At 37.8% G+C, this 16,938-nt stretch overlaps 1 protein-coding gene across 3 annotated transcripts in view; it reads left to right on the forward strand.

Annotated features, from left to right (window-relative positions):
- Positions 1 to 2,607: 2,607 nt before the first annotated feature.
- LOC132194305 (homeobox protein engrailed-1a-like) overlaps positions 2,608 to 16,938 on the forward strand; it is a 48,778-nt gene continuing 34,447 nt past the window's right edge. For 2 of the 3 annotated variants that reach the window (XR_009441529.1, XM_059615482.1), the window contains exon 1: positions 2,608 to 3,738. Coding sequence is in view for 2 of the 3 variants with exons in the window: in XM_059615482.1 (XP_059471465.1) it covers positions 3,021 to 3,738 (718 nt within the window). In the remaining variant the exon portion in view is untranslated. The remainder of the gene's footprint in view (positions 3,739 to 16,938) is intronic. The other variant, XM_059615483.1, reaches the window with a different exon arrangement.

Consider the following 16,938-nt stretch of genomic DNA (forward strand, 5'->3'; position numbering starts at 1 on the left):
ATTTTTAAGGAGGAAAATTATAAGTAAATTCAGACAATTCAGTTTAGAATTTTAATTAGGTTTAAGGTGCGTTAGCAAAAATTCGCCAATCCGCCAAATAAAAGAGCGTCTCCAGGTAAAATTACAGGCCCGAAAAGGACCGGCTAAGTGCGCCTCCTCTGCCAGGCATTAGAACTATATAAATTGCCGTCAACAAGTCATGCAGCATAGCTCTCTCATAATGAGCTGTTTATCATGGGAGGTGGGGTTGCGAATACTTAAGTGTGGCGGACAATTGTTGAAGCTGCCTGCTTAACAACTTGGCAAAGCCTCAGGGCCGAAATCTTCGTGTGTGGTCCAGCGAGCGCAGAATATGTGACAGAGAGCGGCCCGGCGTATTTTCTGCCTTCGTGTTTTGTAGGTAGCGCCAACTAGTGGCTGACTGCACGTTTTATTTTATTTTTTATTCCTTTTTCAGCAGCGCGTCACGTTCTCTTTATAATGCGAACAGTTTTATTGGTGCTCAATAAGACAATAAGAAATTGGCCCATTTGGAATTTGCATTGCTCTTTTATATAATGAGCAACAATATTAAAATTGCAACCAATTTTATCCTAATTTAATTAAATCTAACTTTTTTTGGAATGGGAATTGGGTTGCTGCTATTCCAGATATGCGGGCTGCGCGTTTATATACGCAGATGGAAACACCTGCGAATATCTCGGAATTTTTTGCTAATCTCTGCACGATCCTCAATATTTATTATACTAGAAAAATCCCAAATGCTGGCAGAAAAATTCGAGACGGCTTCCGCTGCTTAACGAAGATTATACTTTTTGCTTTTGATGCAGAGCGCTCTCTTTTTTCACGAAACAAATAAAAGCCGCGTTGACATTGGATTGGCGAATACTCGATTTTCCCTTTTCAATTAAGTGGAAGAATTTCATCACAGTTTTGTTTGATACAAAAGAGGACAATTCTGTTTGAATGCTCTCAGCATGTTAATTAATCTATTTAATTAAAAAAAGTTCCTTCCCTTTAGTGAAGCAAGAGAGTGCACAAATAAATCCTCCCTTCTCTCGCTGCTCAACTTGGCACCGGATCTCAATTGTTCACGCTGTATTTTTCTCATTTAATGGTTCTGCCATGCATTATTACACAGCAGCAGAGCAAGAAGAGGAAGCAGAGAGCCGAGTGTAATTTGAATGCTCTTAATGTGAGAGTATAGATCTCTCGTTTTGCTGCTGCACTATTTTTCCTCTTGGGATAGTTATCGCTCTTAAATAAATGAGCGTCTTGATTAAACTTAATTTGAGAAGTAATTAAGAACTGAGGAACATAGCATTGTAGTTGAAAAGAAAAAAGCATTGATGCAAACTTTTTAACTCAAGCCCGGATGGCAATAATTTTTTTTAATCACAGAGAAAAATGTTTTCTGATTGTTTAATAGAGAGTGTAAATGAAAGAATGCCCGGGGTGCTCCTCTTTTTTGAAAAATATTGACTTAAATAACAAGCAGCAATTCTGCTGTTGCATAACTGGTAATAAAATTAAAATTTTTTACTCACACTCGAACAACGCGCCCGAGCATTAATATTTTTATGCAAAACTCCACCAAGACTTTGATAAAGTGTTATTCCAGTTAGTTTATATTTAATTGCAATGCCGTGCAGTTCTAATTAATCCACTAATCAAGAGTCCAATTACCTCCGCAGAATTTGCATTAATTAATATTAAAATCGCTGCATGCTCTGAATGAACAATAGGGGATTAAATCCTTGGGATGAATGCATTGCATATTACAACATTGCATTTTAATTCCGCGCGTGCACATTTCGTTTGATATCTGGCGCGCGAACGAAAGGCACTGACCTCGAATAATGCGCATAAAATTTAAATTGCATTACAAAATATTTTAATATTTTAATGGCGGAAGGTTAAGATATTTTAATTGAGGGGAGTAATAACTTTTCAAGAGACTTGAACCTACTTTTAATGAGATAAAAATACTTGAGTTCAAATTTGTATTTTTTTGTGCCTTTTAAATTTCAGCGAGTGGGTCGACTATGCGGCATCTCTCTCTGCATGGACATACCTGTGTGTATGCTACACGTTTGGAACGGCAATCTGAAAGCCCACGCAACCGTGGGCCATAAACGTAATGCGCGCAAAATATTGTACCGGGCTTATTGTAAACAGCAGTTTAGCGGTAATGGGTGCGCGCGGATAATAAAGTTTGAAACCATTTGATATCATTTGGTGAAATATCGCTATATACCCGGTATATAGCAAGAGAGAGGCATAGCAGTAGTAATAGCAGCCAGCAATAATAAAACTGATCAAATTATCACGTACGGTCGAAGAGAGCGAGCTCCTCCTACCGCGCTTAGTAAACATTTACATCATTGGTCGGCGCGATATAATTTCAACGCCCTATTTTTATATACCATCTACCGCTTGCTTCTTCTTTTATCGCGCGCACAGACGCTTATACAACATGCGCATAAGGTGGCAGCTGGAAAGCAATTTTACCTTATGGTGATTAGCCGCATGCCGGCTCCCCTTAACGGCCGCAACTCCTCCCATGCGCCCCTTCCATTATATCAAAACTCCCACCTATAACGATTTCCCCTGCGCGCCGGCCGGGCCGCGACTCGGCCCGCCGCGAGATGATGATAAACTGATCTCATCCACTGTGCAGACAACAACGCGCATAAATCTGCTCCGCCGCGGCGCCGACAGCGCCGAAACGCCGCCGACGTGCCGACTGGAAGAACCGACAAGTGCATTCCTCCGTTTTTGCAGGTACGGTCTGCCGAAGGGACGATTTTTGAGTTGCCAGGTACGGACGGTACAAACAGAAGAGGGGCCCCCACCCTGTGAGCACCACCCCCACCCTCGTCCGGATCGACACTCCCCTACTTCGGAGCAAGCGGCGACTGAAAATCATGCAGAAGAATTAAGTGCGCGATAAGGAGCTGAATATTGATGAATTATCTCTTAATTAGGCGTTATGCGGTGAGCGAGACGTTGATGGAGACATGGCCGCAATTGCATCGCTCCTGCACCACCACCAACAGCTCTTGTTGCGCGCCGCCTCAGCAGCCGCCCTCATCAACCACTCGTCGTCGGCGGCGCCGCCAGTGACCTTTGACTCGCGAAGCAGCAGCAGCAGCGGCGCCGGCAGCGACATGTGCAGTCCGGCGCCCTCTTCCTCCGGTTCGGCCAGCCTGGCCCCGCCGGCCTCAGTCTTGTCCGAGGAGGCTGCTTCGGACGATGACGAGGTGCTCAGCGTTGGCAGCGAGACGCCACCCTCGTTGACGGCCAGTCCGGCCCTGAGTGTTTCTCCGGGCGCCGACTTCGCCTCGGTGCGCAACCACATGCTGATGGAACACGAGGCGGCCCTTCGCAGCGGCCTCAAGTTCAGCATCGACAACATCCTGAGGCCTGAGTTCGGCCGCCTGCTGCCCGTCGTCGGCGCCCCTGTGGCTGCGAGCGCTGGCAAGAACAACGCGAAATGTGATAAAGGCAAGAAGAAGAACAAAGACTTGATGCGAATGTTACCCCCGTCAGGCAAGAGCCCTGAGTCGTCGTCGGGCGCCGCCACCCCCTCGCAGCCGATCAACCTTTCGGCCAAAGACAATTCCGCCAGTTCGACGCCGACAAGTCCATCAACCCCGGGCAGCACCCCATCGGGACAGCCCATGTTGTGGCCGGCGTGGGTCTACTGCACCAGATACTCAGATCGACCCTCCTCAGGTAAGCGAAACATTTTATTTGATACAATTTTCCGCACATTTTTACTCTTCTCTTGGTGAAGGATTTTTATGTTGCCTTGAAATTTAAATTTGTACGATAAAATATTAATTTTTTAACACTTTAGTATAGTTTCTTGCTTTTAATTGAGGAAACATAATTTGAAAAGTAGAAAAAAATGAAAATAATTATTATTGTTGCACCGCAAAAAATTAAATGCAAAATATTATGGCAGGAAGTGTAAGAAAAATTTCTAATTGTAAGTCACAATCACAATTCTTAGCACAATTTTCAGGTTGATGAGTATTATAAATTAATGTCAATGGAACCCTTATTTTAATTTTTGTGTCGAAGCGACACTAAATATATAGTATAATATAGAAATGAAAATTATTTTGAAGTTAGCAATCTCAATTATATTTTCAACATGATGAAATTATTAATTTTTCATTCTTAAAGAGTAAATTAATTTAATGGTTTCCATTTCTATCATTGTAAATTTTCCAATTTATAAATCTAGCTCACACTCAGGTGGAATCTTTACTTTCATTTAAACTATCTTTTTTTAAATTATAAAAATTAATTTTATTTTATATTTATTTATTATTTCCTAATTTTTTTTTATTTTTTTATTTTTTTTATTGTAAAGTAAGCCTCAATATCATTTAGGATCTATTTCTTGTTATTTATTATACTTTTTTGTGTATTCAATGACTTGGTCACTGTTTAATGATAGCACATTTAATTGTTAATCTATTACGCTATAGCTGAGTTTTGCCCGCACATTTCACAACATGTATTCCATACTTGATTGAGGTACAAATCCTCCTAATAACCATTCTCCAAAGCACAATTACAACAGCTCTAGTGCAAATGAGAGTGCAATTAAGCCACAATTAATACTCGTTAATGATTCCAATGCCCCCGGGCGACAATACGCAGTAAATATCAGCTCACTTGTGCTGTGTCATATAAAGGCGCGTTTGTGTATATTTTCTTCGGCGCGCATGAAAGCTCAACAGATCCTTATTATTCTCATGACTTAATGGCCAACGCGCTCGTACACATGTTCGGAGAGCACTTTTAATATGCGTATACACAGCAGGGCCGTTAGTGCGTACGTTGCTTTAATGAGCCATCTTTGGAAAGCAGCCGCCATGTATTAATTACAAAACGGCGCTGCTGAGGCAACATTTATTTAAAATCTCTATTAGCAAAAGCGATATAGCAAATGTATATAAAGAGAGCAATTTATTTTGCAACGCCTCTCTCTCTCGCCAGCAGTTTCTCTCCTTAAATAAATTATAATTTCGCATATCTTCGCGAGCTGCCTGCAGGAAACGAAATAAATGCGCACTCAGCACAATTAAATTAACAGTTGCGGAAAGAAACATCTGCTCTAGAAAAAAAAAGAAATAAAGTGCCGTTGTGGTCATTCAAGTTACTGATTTGGAGAGGAGCTTGTCCGAGCGCGTTAATGGCGCTGATTATTAATTACCTTCTGAAATGAATGAAACTCTATATGTACCTTGACGAGCATCGCAGCCGACGGAAAATTTATTTTTCATTATTAATTCACCGCGCGCCGATATGCAAAAGGGAAAGAGAAAAGATTTTATCTGGACGAAATAAGCTGCTCTTTCTTTCTCTCTCTCGCGCGCGAGGATATTATAAGTCATCCGCGGCGGCGGCGGCGAACAACTCGTCTTCTTCTTCTTCGTTTGCTTTTTAAATTTATGGTTTGAGAAATATCATTCATGATGTAACGAGAGACCTCCGCGAGCTATAGGGATGCTGAGATGCGTAACCAGGCAAGCCTCTCGTGATGATTGATCGTCGCCGAGAGAGAATCGTAAAATATATGGCCAACAGTCGGAATTATTAATTGACGCTGTCCGCGGAGTCCGAGTGCGTCAAACCTGGTGGTCAGCAGATTTAAGTTTAAAATTTAATTTAATTCAAGTTTATAATAAAAGATATAATTTATCTAAAATTTAAACAATTAATTTAGTTTTCAATAATTATTATTTATTTTATAAATTAATTATAATCAATTCAAAACTTTCAGCATTTGTCTGGATTATCGTTAAATATTAATTTCAGAGTGGTAGAGATTGAAAATGAATTTATTTTAGCTTCAGCGTTGGAATCCTAATAAATATTTTCAAGAAAATGTAAGCCCCATGCGTCGATGCGAGAAGGTGTCATCATTGTCATTGTAATTAAATTTAAAAAAATTCATGATGTCAACATTCAATTAACTGATTAATATTGATTGGTATACTAAAATAAATGTATTACAGCATTCAAACTTAAATAAATGGAATAATCATCATGCTGTGCTCTGGGACTTCTGCAGAGCTCACTTTTACGGAGAGAGCTCGACTGGGAGGCCGGTGCGGCTGCTCGCGTTTCCTCGGCGCAATTCCAGCCACCCGGTCGACAATTGGTCGCTCACGCTGGCTTATGTGTAGTTTAGCTCTGCAGAGGATTAAACGCCGCTCGCTTTTATTACCAGCGCCCGGGGCAGCGAGAAATTTAATAGGTGATGAAAATCAGAGCAAATTGCCGGCGGCCGTCGGACCACACAGATTCAGCGCCCGACACCTCTCTCGCACAATTAAACCGAGCATATAATCCAGCTCAAGTATTGACCGGCAGATCTCTTTATTATATTTGTGTGTATTTGTTGGGGGCTTTTCAGTGTCGATCCCGCGCCTTTGTCGGCTGTCGTGTCCTCTACACATTGTGGTCAAAACGTTGCTCTCATGCCTGACGTGCGCTTTGGAATTTTGTAATTTTCCACCACCGCCCGCTGCACACACACGTTTAGGCAAAAAATTTATTGCTCTTTTGTGCGTGCCAGGCTGCTCGGATAATTAAAAAAATAACAATGAAAAACAAGCGCCAGGAAAAACGCAATAAAAGTTAGCGTCGACGTTTGCGGCCCAAATGACCATTTAGCCCCGGCCGCAGAACTATTGCCAGGGTTGGAAAACAAAAGAGAGACGAGGGGGAAGTTTTCTGCTGAATTTGTGTTTAGAATTTTATGTTAATTGCTTAGCAGACCGATTGGTCCGCATAGTCAGGGTGGGCCTGCGGAAATAAATTGCCGCCGTTTACGGTGCGATGAACCATTGTTGTTTAAGGGGAGAGACAAATTGCCACCGGCCGGATTTTTGACAGGACACATACACCGTCGGAATCTGTGGAAATAAAAACAAAACGTTTTATTTTCTCATCGTGAGAGCCATTAGACGCCAAATTATACGCGGTGCTGCCCATTTAAAGCAGCAAATTATACACACACAACAAGATATGAGGCGTATAATTTTATTATTAAAATGACCAGCGTGTGCGCTATTGAGAGAGAGAGACTGAAATTCTGCTGTCGTGCATGTAGCTCTCTCGGCAGCAAAACGATCCGTATCAGAAGCGTCAGTGGCGATTTAATTGAGAGAAAGTAATTGAAATTAATTTATACAGGTGCACCTTTTATTTCCAAGAGTAATTTTATTTATTGAGTAATTACCTGTACATTTCGCTGGAAATGGGAAACGCAGACATGCGTGTGTTCCATTTAATACCAAAAACGTTCTACCGTATAATTTTAAAATATTATAAAAATAAAAAATATGGGCATAGAATGAAAAAGGGAAAAACTGTTCAGTTTTTGTCCGTGTGGTCTCTGAAAATGGTCATGTGCGAATTAATTAAAAATACCTGCGGCTTTGAATGAACTCGAAACTTTCAATTAAATACATAAAGAAGTAAAATTTAATAATCTGTGCTGGTGCTAAAAGTGGTTCGATGGATTTTTTAATGGCGTGTAAGTGTCACTCCGCAGCTCTCAGCGTTGCTTGTGTATAAACAGACGACTCTCGGAAACCGTAAATTATCCTGGCCTCGCTCTCTGTGCGCATACATAAATTACGTGTGAGAGCCAATTGCACAACATTTTATCAAGCACTGCTTGGTTAAAAATTTTGCCCGGAGAAAGAGTATGGCTGCGAAAATATAGAGACCCTTGATGGTAATTAATCGAGGTCAGAAAGTGATGATTGAAATAATTTAGAGCGAGCGCCGCGTGGCAAGATCCTCTCGAGCCAGACACGTTAATTAGGCCGATAATTGTTGGCTGCCGCCTTGAATATTATATTATATACGCGATCTCACACGAAGAGAAGAAGAAGAAGCTGCTCTTCAAAGTGTTGCTCTTTGTTATTACGTCTTCCAGCTTATCACGCAACGGCAAGGGGATGCACAGCGATTTTATTGGTATTCATCACGTTGATGGCCCTCATTCATTGTCATGAGCGAGTGGTCCATTCATATTTATTATATGTGCGGTTCTCCCTTTTCCTTTTGTGTACAATATCATCTGGCCGTAGGTTTTGGGGTTTCAAACAGCCCAAGCTGAGAGATGAATCAGCCGCGGGCTTTTGTGTTGTCGCGTCATTATTCGGGTGCGAAGATGGAAAATGAAAAATGCACTTTTGACTGTCGCTATTTATATTATATTGTGTGCCGTGCGATGAGAGATGCTATCTGTCTCCTGCAGCAAACAGAATTTTTGAGTGGGACCCTCTCGAAATCCACACCTTTTACTAAAAAGAAATCTCCAGCAGGAAGTTTCATTTCGCTTCTTAAATAATTACATTGCGGTATTTTCAAATTTGACTTTATGTTTGTTTCATATTTTTTATACATGAAAATTGTTCAAATTCTCAATTTATTAAAATTAGTTACAATTGTTCATATATGTAAATTTATCAATTATTATATAATAAATTGAATAGTTGCGACTTGCGATGATGGAAGAAAAATTTCAATTAATATTTTATCTCTATCTCTAATATCAGTTGATCCATTTAACTTGAATTGATTAAAAAATTTCTTTTGACTCGATTTGTGAAGAATAAACAACAATAATAATAAGGTTTGTTTTGAAAATAGTTAAAAAAAAAATTAATAAAATTTTAGTTATTAACATAAATCAATTAAACTTTTATAAATATTAAAATTTTTCGTTTAAAGTAATTCAAGTATGAATAATTAATAGTAGTTAGAAAATTATTAATGTGCAATATCTTTTTAATTAGAGATCAATATTATTTGTTTAATGACCATTAAAAACTGGCCAAATTTATAAAAATTTCACTTTTCTCCCATTTTAAACAATTTTTTTCCTGGCATTAGCTCTGAAGCTCTGATTCCTCTGATCTTCATAGAGCGTTTGATAAACGAAATAAATTTTTATAAACCGCAAATTATCTTAGTTTATCCAACTTTTATATGCTTTCCTGCGAGTAAGGGTGCTTTTCTGAAAACCGCAACGGCCGTATCGTTAAACTTTTACTGCAGCCGAGTTTTTATTGTTCAGGCCGTAAAGCATGCTGTTTATACATTTATCGCGGCATTGCATTTTCTGCGGCGAGCTATAAAATCAGGAAACACACGCTCTGCTAAGGTGTACACTGTCCGGCAATATGAGTATGTAAGCGGTCGTTTGGCTGCAGTAACAGAGTATGCGGTGCATTCGCCAGATGCTTCTACGCTTTGGCATCCAAATAATAATAAAAGAGAGAGAAAGGGACAAGAGACCGCACACAAAGTCAACGTGCGTTAAGTGCATTTAGGCGGACGTATGCGGAGATGATGAGGCGCCGTCCTTCCCGCTTTATTGATGCCTCACTTGATCAATTATTTACGCTGCCACACTCGGGTTGGTTTAACTAAATCAATCACTGCGCGAAAAATGCAGCGGAGTCCATAAATTATTTTATCAAGTATAATCAATGCACTTTGCTATGCAATTGAAAAACATATTTTATTTTTCTATAATTTAAAATGTGCTGCACGTGATTTATTTTTTTGTTTTGTTCATTTATATTAGATTATTGGCAAAATATCATTGGGAATTTTCGTACCTAATACATAATTAAAACAGGACAGTAAACTATATCAAGCTTTTTCGTAAATTTAATTTTTAATGGTTAGAACATCTCCAATTTGATATTACAAAAATTCTCTTCCATCTGAAAACTTAGGGTATAGTTGTTATTACATTATTTGATCTAATTTTAAGATAACCATAGATTCCTATAAGTAAAAAGAAAAATTCCAAAGAAAAAACTTTTAAGAAATTTTACGAAAATTCATTTTTTAATCTTAAGAAATTCGGAAATTCCGATAAATAAAAAAAAAATAAAAAAGTGATACTTTTTTAAATAATATATATCAATTCAACTACCAAAAAGTTGGCTATTATAGATTTTAAAAGGTCAGTAATGAATAACCATTTTTTCCCATGTGTAAAAACAATTTTAATTTATATTCTGGTTCACAAATTTTATTTAAGTGTGCATCTCATAAAATGTAAAGCGGTGAAAATTTTAAAAATTTTAATAGCCAACATTTACACTTGGAATTAATCGGGACCAGCGAGAGAAAGAATTTGTATTCGCCGTCAATACGAATAAAATGGAATGGCCATTGAATTACATGAGTGTATTATTATAATGCTGCGTGTCGCCGCGAAACAATAAAAAGTAACGACCGCTTCGGAACAAGAGCATATCAGTAAAGTACAACACAGGCCGGTATTAAATGAAGCAAAAAATCGCACGCACACGAAATATGTATAAAAAGAGCAGAGAGTGCTGCCGTTGTTTGAGAGCGAGAGATAAGCATCTCTGCGCCAGTGCGTATATAAGATATATTTTTCTTATACCTCAGCATGATGGCTGCTATTCCAATAAGCCTCGCACGGCCTTTGTGTGCTAAATTATGAGTGATTTAGTGTAAATGAAGTTTTTGCCGGTGTGACGTGGCCGCGGCTCTTTATATATATTTCTTTCTGTTTTCGTTTTGTTTTGTCTCCGGATGCTGATGGGTGGTCCAGCATCCTTGGTGATGCGAACTCGAGATGAGAGAGACGACGTCTCTCTCTCTTCGGAAAGAATTTCGCCTTTCTCATCATCATCATCATCATCAGTGCGGTGCTGCGGCAGGTGAATCATTTTTACCGCACGGCCCGGGCCAAATCAATTATTTACGGCCTTATGCAAATTAATATTTCGGGAACTTAATCTGAGCGCTTTATCGTGGCGATGCCATAATTTATTGTTCCTCTCTCTTAAGTTTTGTTTGCTCAACGTTTCGGCAATAAAGCAGCTCCAGCTTCCACTTTCTTGCCGTTTTTTTTTATAATTGATGTTTGTCACGTGATTTTTTAGTTTGCCATATTATTTAAACAGTAGCGACGGAGAGAGAGAAAATAAATTTTTTAACATTAGCTGCTGGGAAGGTGAAACAAAACACACATTTTTGTGTGATATTGTGTCCGGGAAAAAGAGCGAGATAGTGACACACATAAAGCTGTAATTTACAAACTGATGCGCACACGGAATTTCCATTAATTGAAATTTACACAGGAATATTTCATTGTTTTGACGTGTCGCTTCCTTAATGACAGCGCCATTTCCCAATTATTATAAAAGCCCTCGTGCGCGCGTGTGTTTTGGAATTGGGAATGACACACAACGAAATATATCATTATAGATTGCTTTTTGATGCGGCAAAACATCAGCTCCACGGCCACTGACGACTTTTTAACGCAGCACATGAGCACACTGCACTTTTGTTTTGACGTTTCAATCAAAATCTACACACGGAATTTCCACAATGAAAAACCATTCGGGAAATTGAGTTGACACAACGTTCTAGCCAACGAGCATCAAAAAATTCGGTACACAATAAAATTAAGGAAAAAATGGGACGTTGCTGGAAATATGAAGAAATTTCCCAAATGTCCAAATTGACCTTGATGAGAGCGCAAAACTAACGGCGAGAGTTTTGCACTTTGTGAAAAATTCCCCAACTGCAAATACGCCATTATTTGTTACTCTGGTTGTCATGACCAAATCACACGCAATAATTAATGCTAATGAAAACGGAAGCAATTTTTATTCCGAGAAATAATATTAGCCTAGTTTTCAACTCATTTTTCCATAACTAAAATTCCGAGCATAAAATTAAGCTAGAAAAATTTGCGTGCAAAATTGTGGGCGACACTTTTTATCGCCTGCACTCTTAATTATGTTGATGGATATTTTCATTCTCGGCCAGATTGGAGTTGGCGATAGGCGACATGAACGTGTATTTTGTGACTTGACTGTATGATATTATTTTTGAAAAAGCCATTTATACCAAAAGGGTTCTCCACTTTAAATACACCGCGGCAGGTCATTTACCAAACGCAAATCAGGCGGTGATAAACAATGGTATAAAAAAAAAATCGTTTTCTCTCTCTGGCTAGTTTTCTTGATTGTGTAATTTGAAATGCGCCAGCTGTGTAATTTCGAGTGAAGGTCTATCTGTCATAATAGAGTTATCAAGGCACCAATAATTTAGGCCAATCCCTGCTTTATTATATTGACTTATGAAAGGTCCACTCGACTTTTTGCTGACAGAGATATCGTAGAAATGTGATTATACTTTTTAAAATATTGTGTTTTGACAGCAGATGGCTTCATTTTATATTGAAAAGTCTCGGATATTGTGCGCGCTGAGGATAGACTGCTTATAAATATTTCAAGAAAAGAGGAGGAATATTTATTGGCGTGGCATGCGGGAGATTGTTATTATATTTCCAGACTCGCTATTATTCCTCCTCCCTCTCTCCATGCGGCAGATAGAGAAATGGTCCGAGTATGAATTCGACATTTGATAATAGGAATGGGACCACCCAAATAAGCAGAGAATTATTATTTCATTTTGGAAGCTATCATTAGATTGAATGAAATCCATCAAAGCTGCATCGGCGGCTGCCCAACAAGAGAGAGAAAAAATAAAACAGATTGGGAACCGCACGCGTAATTACACACCTGCTTATAAATAATTTTTATATATACTCAAATGAACTCACATTGTTTCCCTTCCTTACCAGATATTTGCATTCGTGGTCCACAAAATCATCGTGCTGTCGGATTTATTAAACTAAGAGAGAGGGACCACCGTGCTCGCTTAAAATAAAAAATGATAATTTAACCGAGGCTAATGGAAATCGTCAAATCGAATAATAAATCCCCAGCAACGGACGAGGGTCGTTAGGCAAATTTGGCCTTGCCTGCTGATAAAGAGCTTGATAATTGCGCAAAATATAAGCTATAAAAGAAGCTAATTGCGTCATGAGCTTTGGAATTATTCCGAGAAATTTTCACCTTTTTCTGACGTCGTTTATACAAGCAAGTATAATGACACATTGTCACGTGGTCATTACGCGTAACAGCGCAGTGTAATTTCCGAATTAGCCTTTCCTAAATTATAAGGCTGGATGAGCGAAGAGAGTTAATTTGCCCGTGCGAGCTGCATGTTTAAGAACACAACAAGCCACTTCCCTTTTCACCTTAATTATCATGCACGCGGAATTATGTAGATAAAATAAAAACTGCTCACATTGGGGGGAACATGGCTGTGTAACAATTCACTCGCGGCTCATTATTCGCACGGACAGGCAGTGCAATCGGCTCTTTTTGACTCTTGTTTTCCGCGACTGGCTGTCTCGTGTGATAAAATTCTGCGGCAGGAAATTTTAAACAAAAACACTTAACAAGTCGCGACGGAACTTGTCAACGCCGATGTTATAATTGCGTCGCACACACTCAGACATAAGAAAATGTGCATTACTGTAAACAATTTGGTCAACGTAAAATGTTTTCTGTGTTTACAAGGAAACAAAAATATCGTGCAGGCAATTGAAGTTATGTAAATGTCAAACTCCATTAAAAATGATAACTTAGTTAAACTTTTTTCCTTTTGGTATTTAAGCTCTCTAAAAATGAAACATTTTTAACTTTCAAAACTTTAAAAATTGGTACATTTTTTTACCTTATATTGCGATTTATTTTTAATTTTACATGCTGTAAAAATGTTTTTGTTGTGAATTTTTGTTAATTTCAGACTTCTGTAATCCAGAAATATTTGATTAAAATCAAAATTATTGAGCATCCTTTATAAAATACCTTATAGGCAATTTCTTGACAAATATGGCCAGCAAAAAGCCTACTTTACATTTACACGATTTTCCCCAAATTATACACAAAATTAAACTGTTGAAATTTAATTCTATGGACGGATTATTTCAAATTAAAGTAAATAATTAATAAATTAAATAATAAAATTGTTTTCAATGCGTTTCGGTTTTCATTCCCAGAATAAAGCACGACCAGAATTCAAAAACCGAAACGGCATTTCGTCGCGTCGATATCCGCTTGAGCATTTATGCACGCTTTTGGCGGCGCCTCCTCGTAATGAATTGCATCCGTGTCGGGGAGGTCTGAATGTCTTTATTGTTTTATATTTTCTGATCGACCGGCCGGAGCTGCCGTGCAAGCATGAAAATTAATTTTCGCCAAGAGTGACATTAGCCGCGTGATTGGAATTTTTAATCCGTATACAATGACCGTCTACGGGATTCGCGTTTGATAAGCACGGCGCGATCGCATGACGCAATCAAATTTATATACAAATTCGTTGACCACCGTGCATGTCTGCGTGCAAATTTATTTCTGGTGATGGCGCCACTCAAGTTGCAAATTGATTAATCAATAACCCAATCACGTCGAGACGTTTTATCTAACAAAAAAATTTCAGATTTTATTGTTTCCAAAGTTGTAAATTAAAATTGACTTTTATAATATACATGGAATTGTTTTTTTTTCTCGACATGAGCATGTCGTTGTTATAAAAGGGCTGGTCGACTTGGTAACACCTTCAGCTGCACTCACGGAGAACGCTGGAATTGATAGCTGAGCCACATGAACGTGCAGAGTGAAAAGGGCAGGGTTGTTTGCGTGACGGCCAGGGAAACGTCATAATTATGGCAAGTGCGATCGAGATAACACTTATTGCCGGCGTTATTAAATATTTATTGGGGCGGTGCAGCAGCAAAATAAAAGGAGGAGCGAAGTAATTTACAGAATAGGAAGAGAGAAACAATGGTCACAAAAGGTGAAATTAATTAAAGGGTCAGAAGTTCTCATCATTTAATGACCTCAATTGTTGAAAAATAATTTTAATAGAAATACTGGTTGATTATAAAATTTAACCGTTTAATTTAATTTACTTTCATTATGTGAATAGTTTTTTATTCATGTTTCATTCAGAATGGTTTATAAAATTTATTTTAATTTCTTTAAAGGAACCAAATTATTTTCTATTAAGAAAAATAAAAACGAAGACGTAAACACACTAGATATAATTATTACAAATAATGTTTTAATAGTTAAATTAACATAATTAAACAGAATTTATGGCAAAAATTTCAAATTTACTCTCTATGGTATTGCAATTTTTTATAAATCCAATTAATTTTCACCTTCTTAATTAAGTTTGCACCAGAAGTAATTTCCTCTTTTCACGTTAAGTTAAAAAAAAAGCTTAATTCCTCTCCGGAGGCCGTTGGTCTGTCTGTGAGGAGGGTGATGTTTCAATCAAGAGGACACAAAGGCCGCGTTAAAGTGTTGACAATTTCGATTTTTTCCACCGCACACATCCTCCCACACGCGGCCAAAGCAATCTCGTGTGGGCAACGCAGTACATAACCTTAATGTCGAGTCATTATAAAATCGAGAGTGCTCTTTGTGGCCATCACACACAAACACAGCCACAATGGAGCAAAAGGCAACAACACACAGCACAACGCTCTTTCTATCTGAAAAATACAAAAAGCGGCTGCACCACCTGTCTTGCACCTCGATGGACGTGTCTATGTGCGTTAATAAAATTCGAGAGAGCGCCACACACACCCAATATTTGGGCGACAGCTGCTGGTTTTCACTCGACCTGAAATATTTTTGGTCCCATTCAATGAATAAAAACGCATTGGACAAGGAAAAAAATGGAAGGTAATAAATTTATCAATAATGGTCAATTTTAATTAAAGCTATACAAAGGAGAACAACTAATGACAAATGAATAAAAAATAATTGCTTGTGAAGTAAAATGGTCAAATAATTAAAATTAAAAATAAATGAAAAAACATCAAATTTCATGCATGAGAAAGTGAATAAAAAACTAACTGACTGTCCACCGGTCGTTGCGAAATTTCATCGCGCTTGTCAAACATTAATTAAATGATGCTGGTGAGTTGAAGTCGCCTCTGCCTGCCACTGTATTTATGCTGCAATGCACGCATTCATGTCACTCGGGTCTTTGTCGTGAAATTACACGCAAAGGCACCCCACCCCTCACTCACTCCCCCGCGGGTCTCTCTCATTGCACAGATGATTCACTGGGGAACGAATTCCGACTCGAAATTAATTAAAATAACACGCGTGGAAATTAAATTGCTGTTGAACGGTCAAATTACGTGCTGGCGAGAGAAAGGAGAGCGAAAAGCGACTCATCGCAGCTCGGATGGATCAAAACAATTAAAACACATTAATAGCTATAGGGGAAAAATGCCAAAAATAAATTTTTTATAGCACAATCTAAAAATAATTTAAATTATTTTAACATAAATTTTTCAAGATTTTAAAAAATATGTTCAGCCACTTTTTATTCAATTCTAACATTATGTAACATTTAATAGATTTTATATTTATATTATGTATTTTTTTTTAAATTTAATTTAAGCGTGTAAACTTATGATACATTTAGTTATAGTCTTTTTTTTAGAGAATAATTTAAAAATAAATTTTTGCCCCCTGCGTTTGTAAAGAAGAATAAATTATCTCTAAATAAAAATATTACTCGAGAGCTTTGTATGGGGACTCTTCTATTGTACATTGAATTCCTCGCTATAACATAATAAAAAGTAAATAATTGTCTGTAAAAATACTTATATTTTTCCAGCTTAAAACCAATTTTCTCATCTTCAATGAATTTTAATTAAAAAAAGGATTAATTTGGAGAATTAAATTTTTTCTTGAAGTCAGCCCTGGTAATGTAAATAAAACTCTATTGTTTGTTATGAAAGAAACCGTTTGCATAGCATTAATTTTGACTTTTGAAAAATATGAACTTTGTAAATAATTCGTATTACTTATCGATTTACAAAAAAAAAAATGGAGATTTGATGAAGTAAATCAACAAATTAACAATGCTATTTTTATGATATAAAAATTTTCATTGTGAAATTTTACAGAAAAATGTCATCAAAAATACATCATGGTATTATGGTTATTCATGGTTGATCAA

This window comes from Neocloeon triangulifer, unplaced genomic scaffold, assembly GCF_031216515.1.
Source record: "Neocloeon triangulifer isolate White Clay Creek 2 clone unplaced genomic scaffold, ASM3121651v1 ptg000006l, whole genome shotgun sequence".
NCBI classification, from domain to species: domain Eukaryota; kingdom Metazoa; phylum Arthropoda; class Insecta; order Ephemeroptera; family Baetidae; genus Neocloeon; species Neocloeon triangulifer.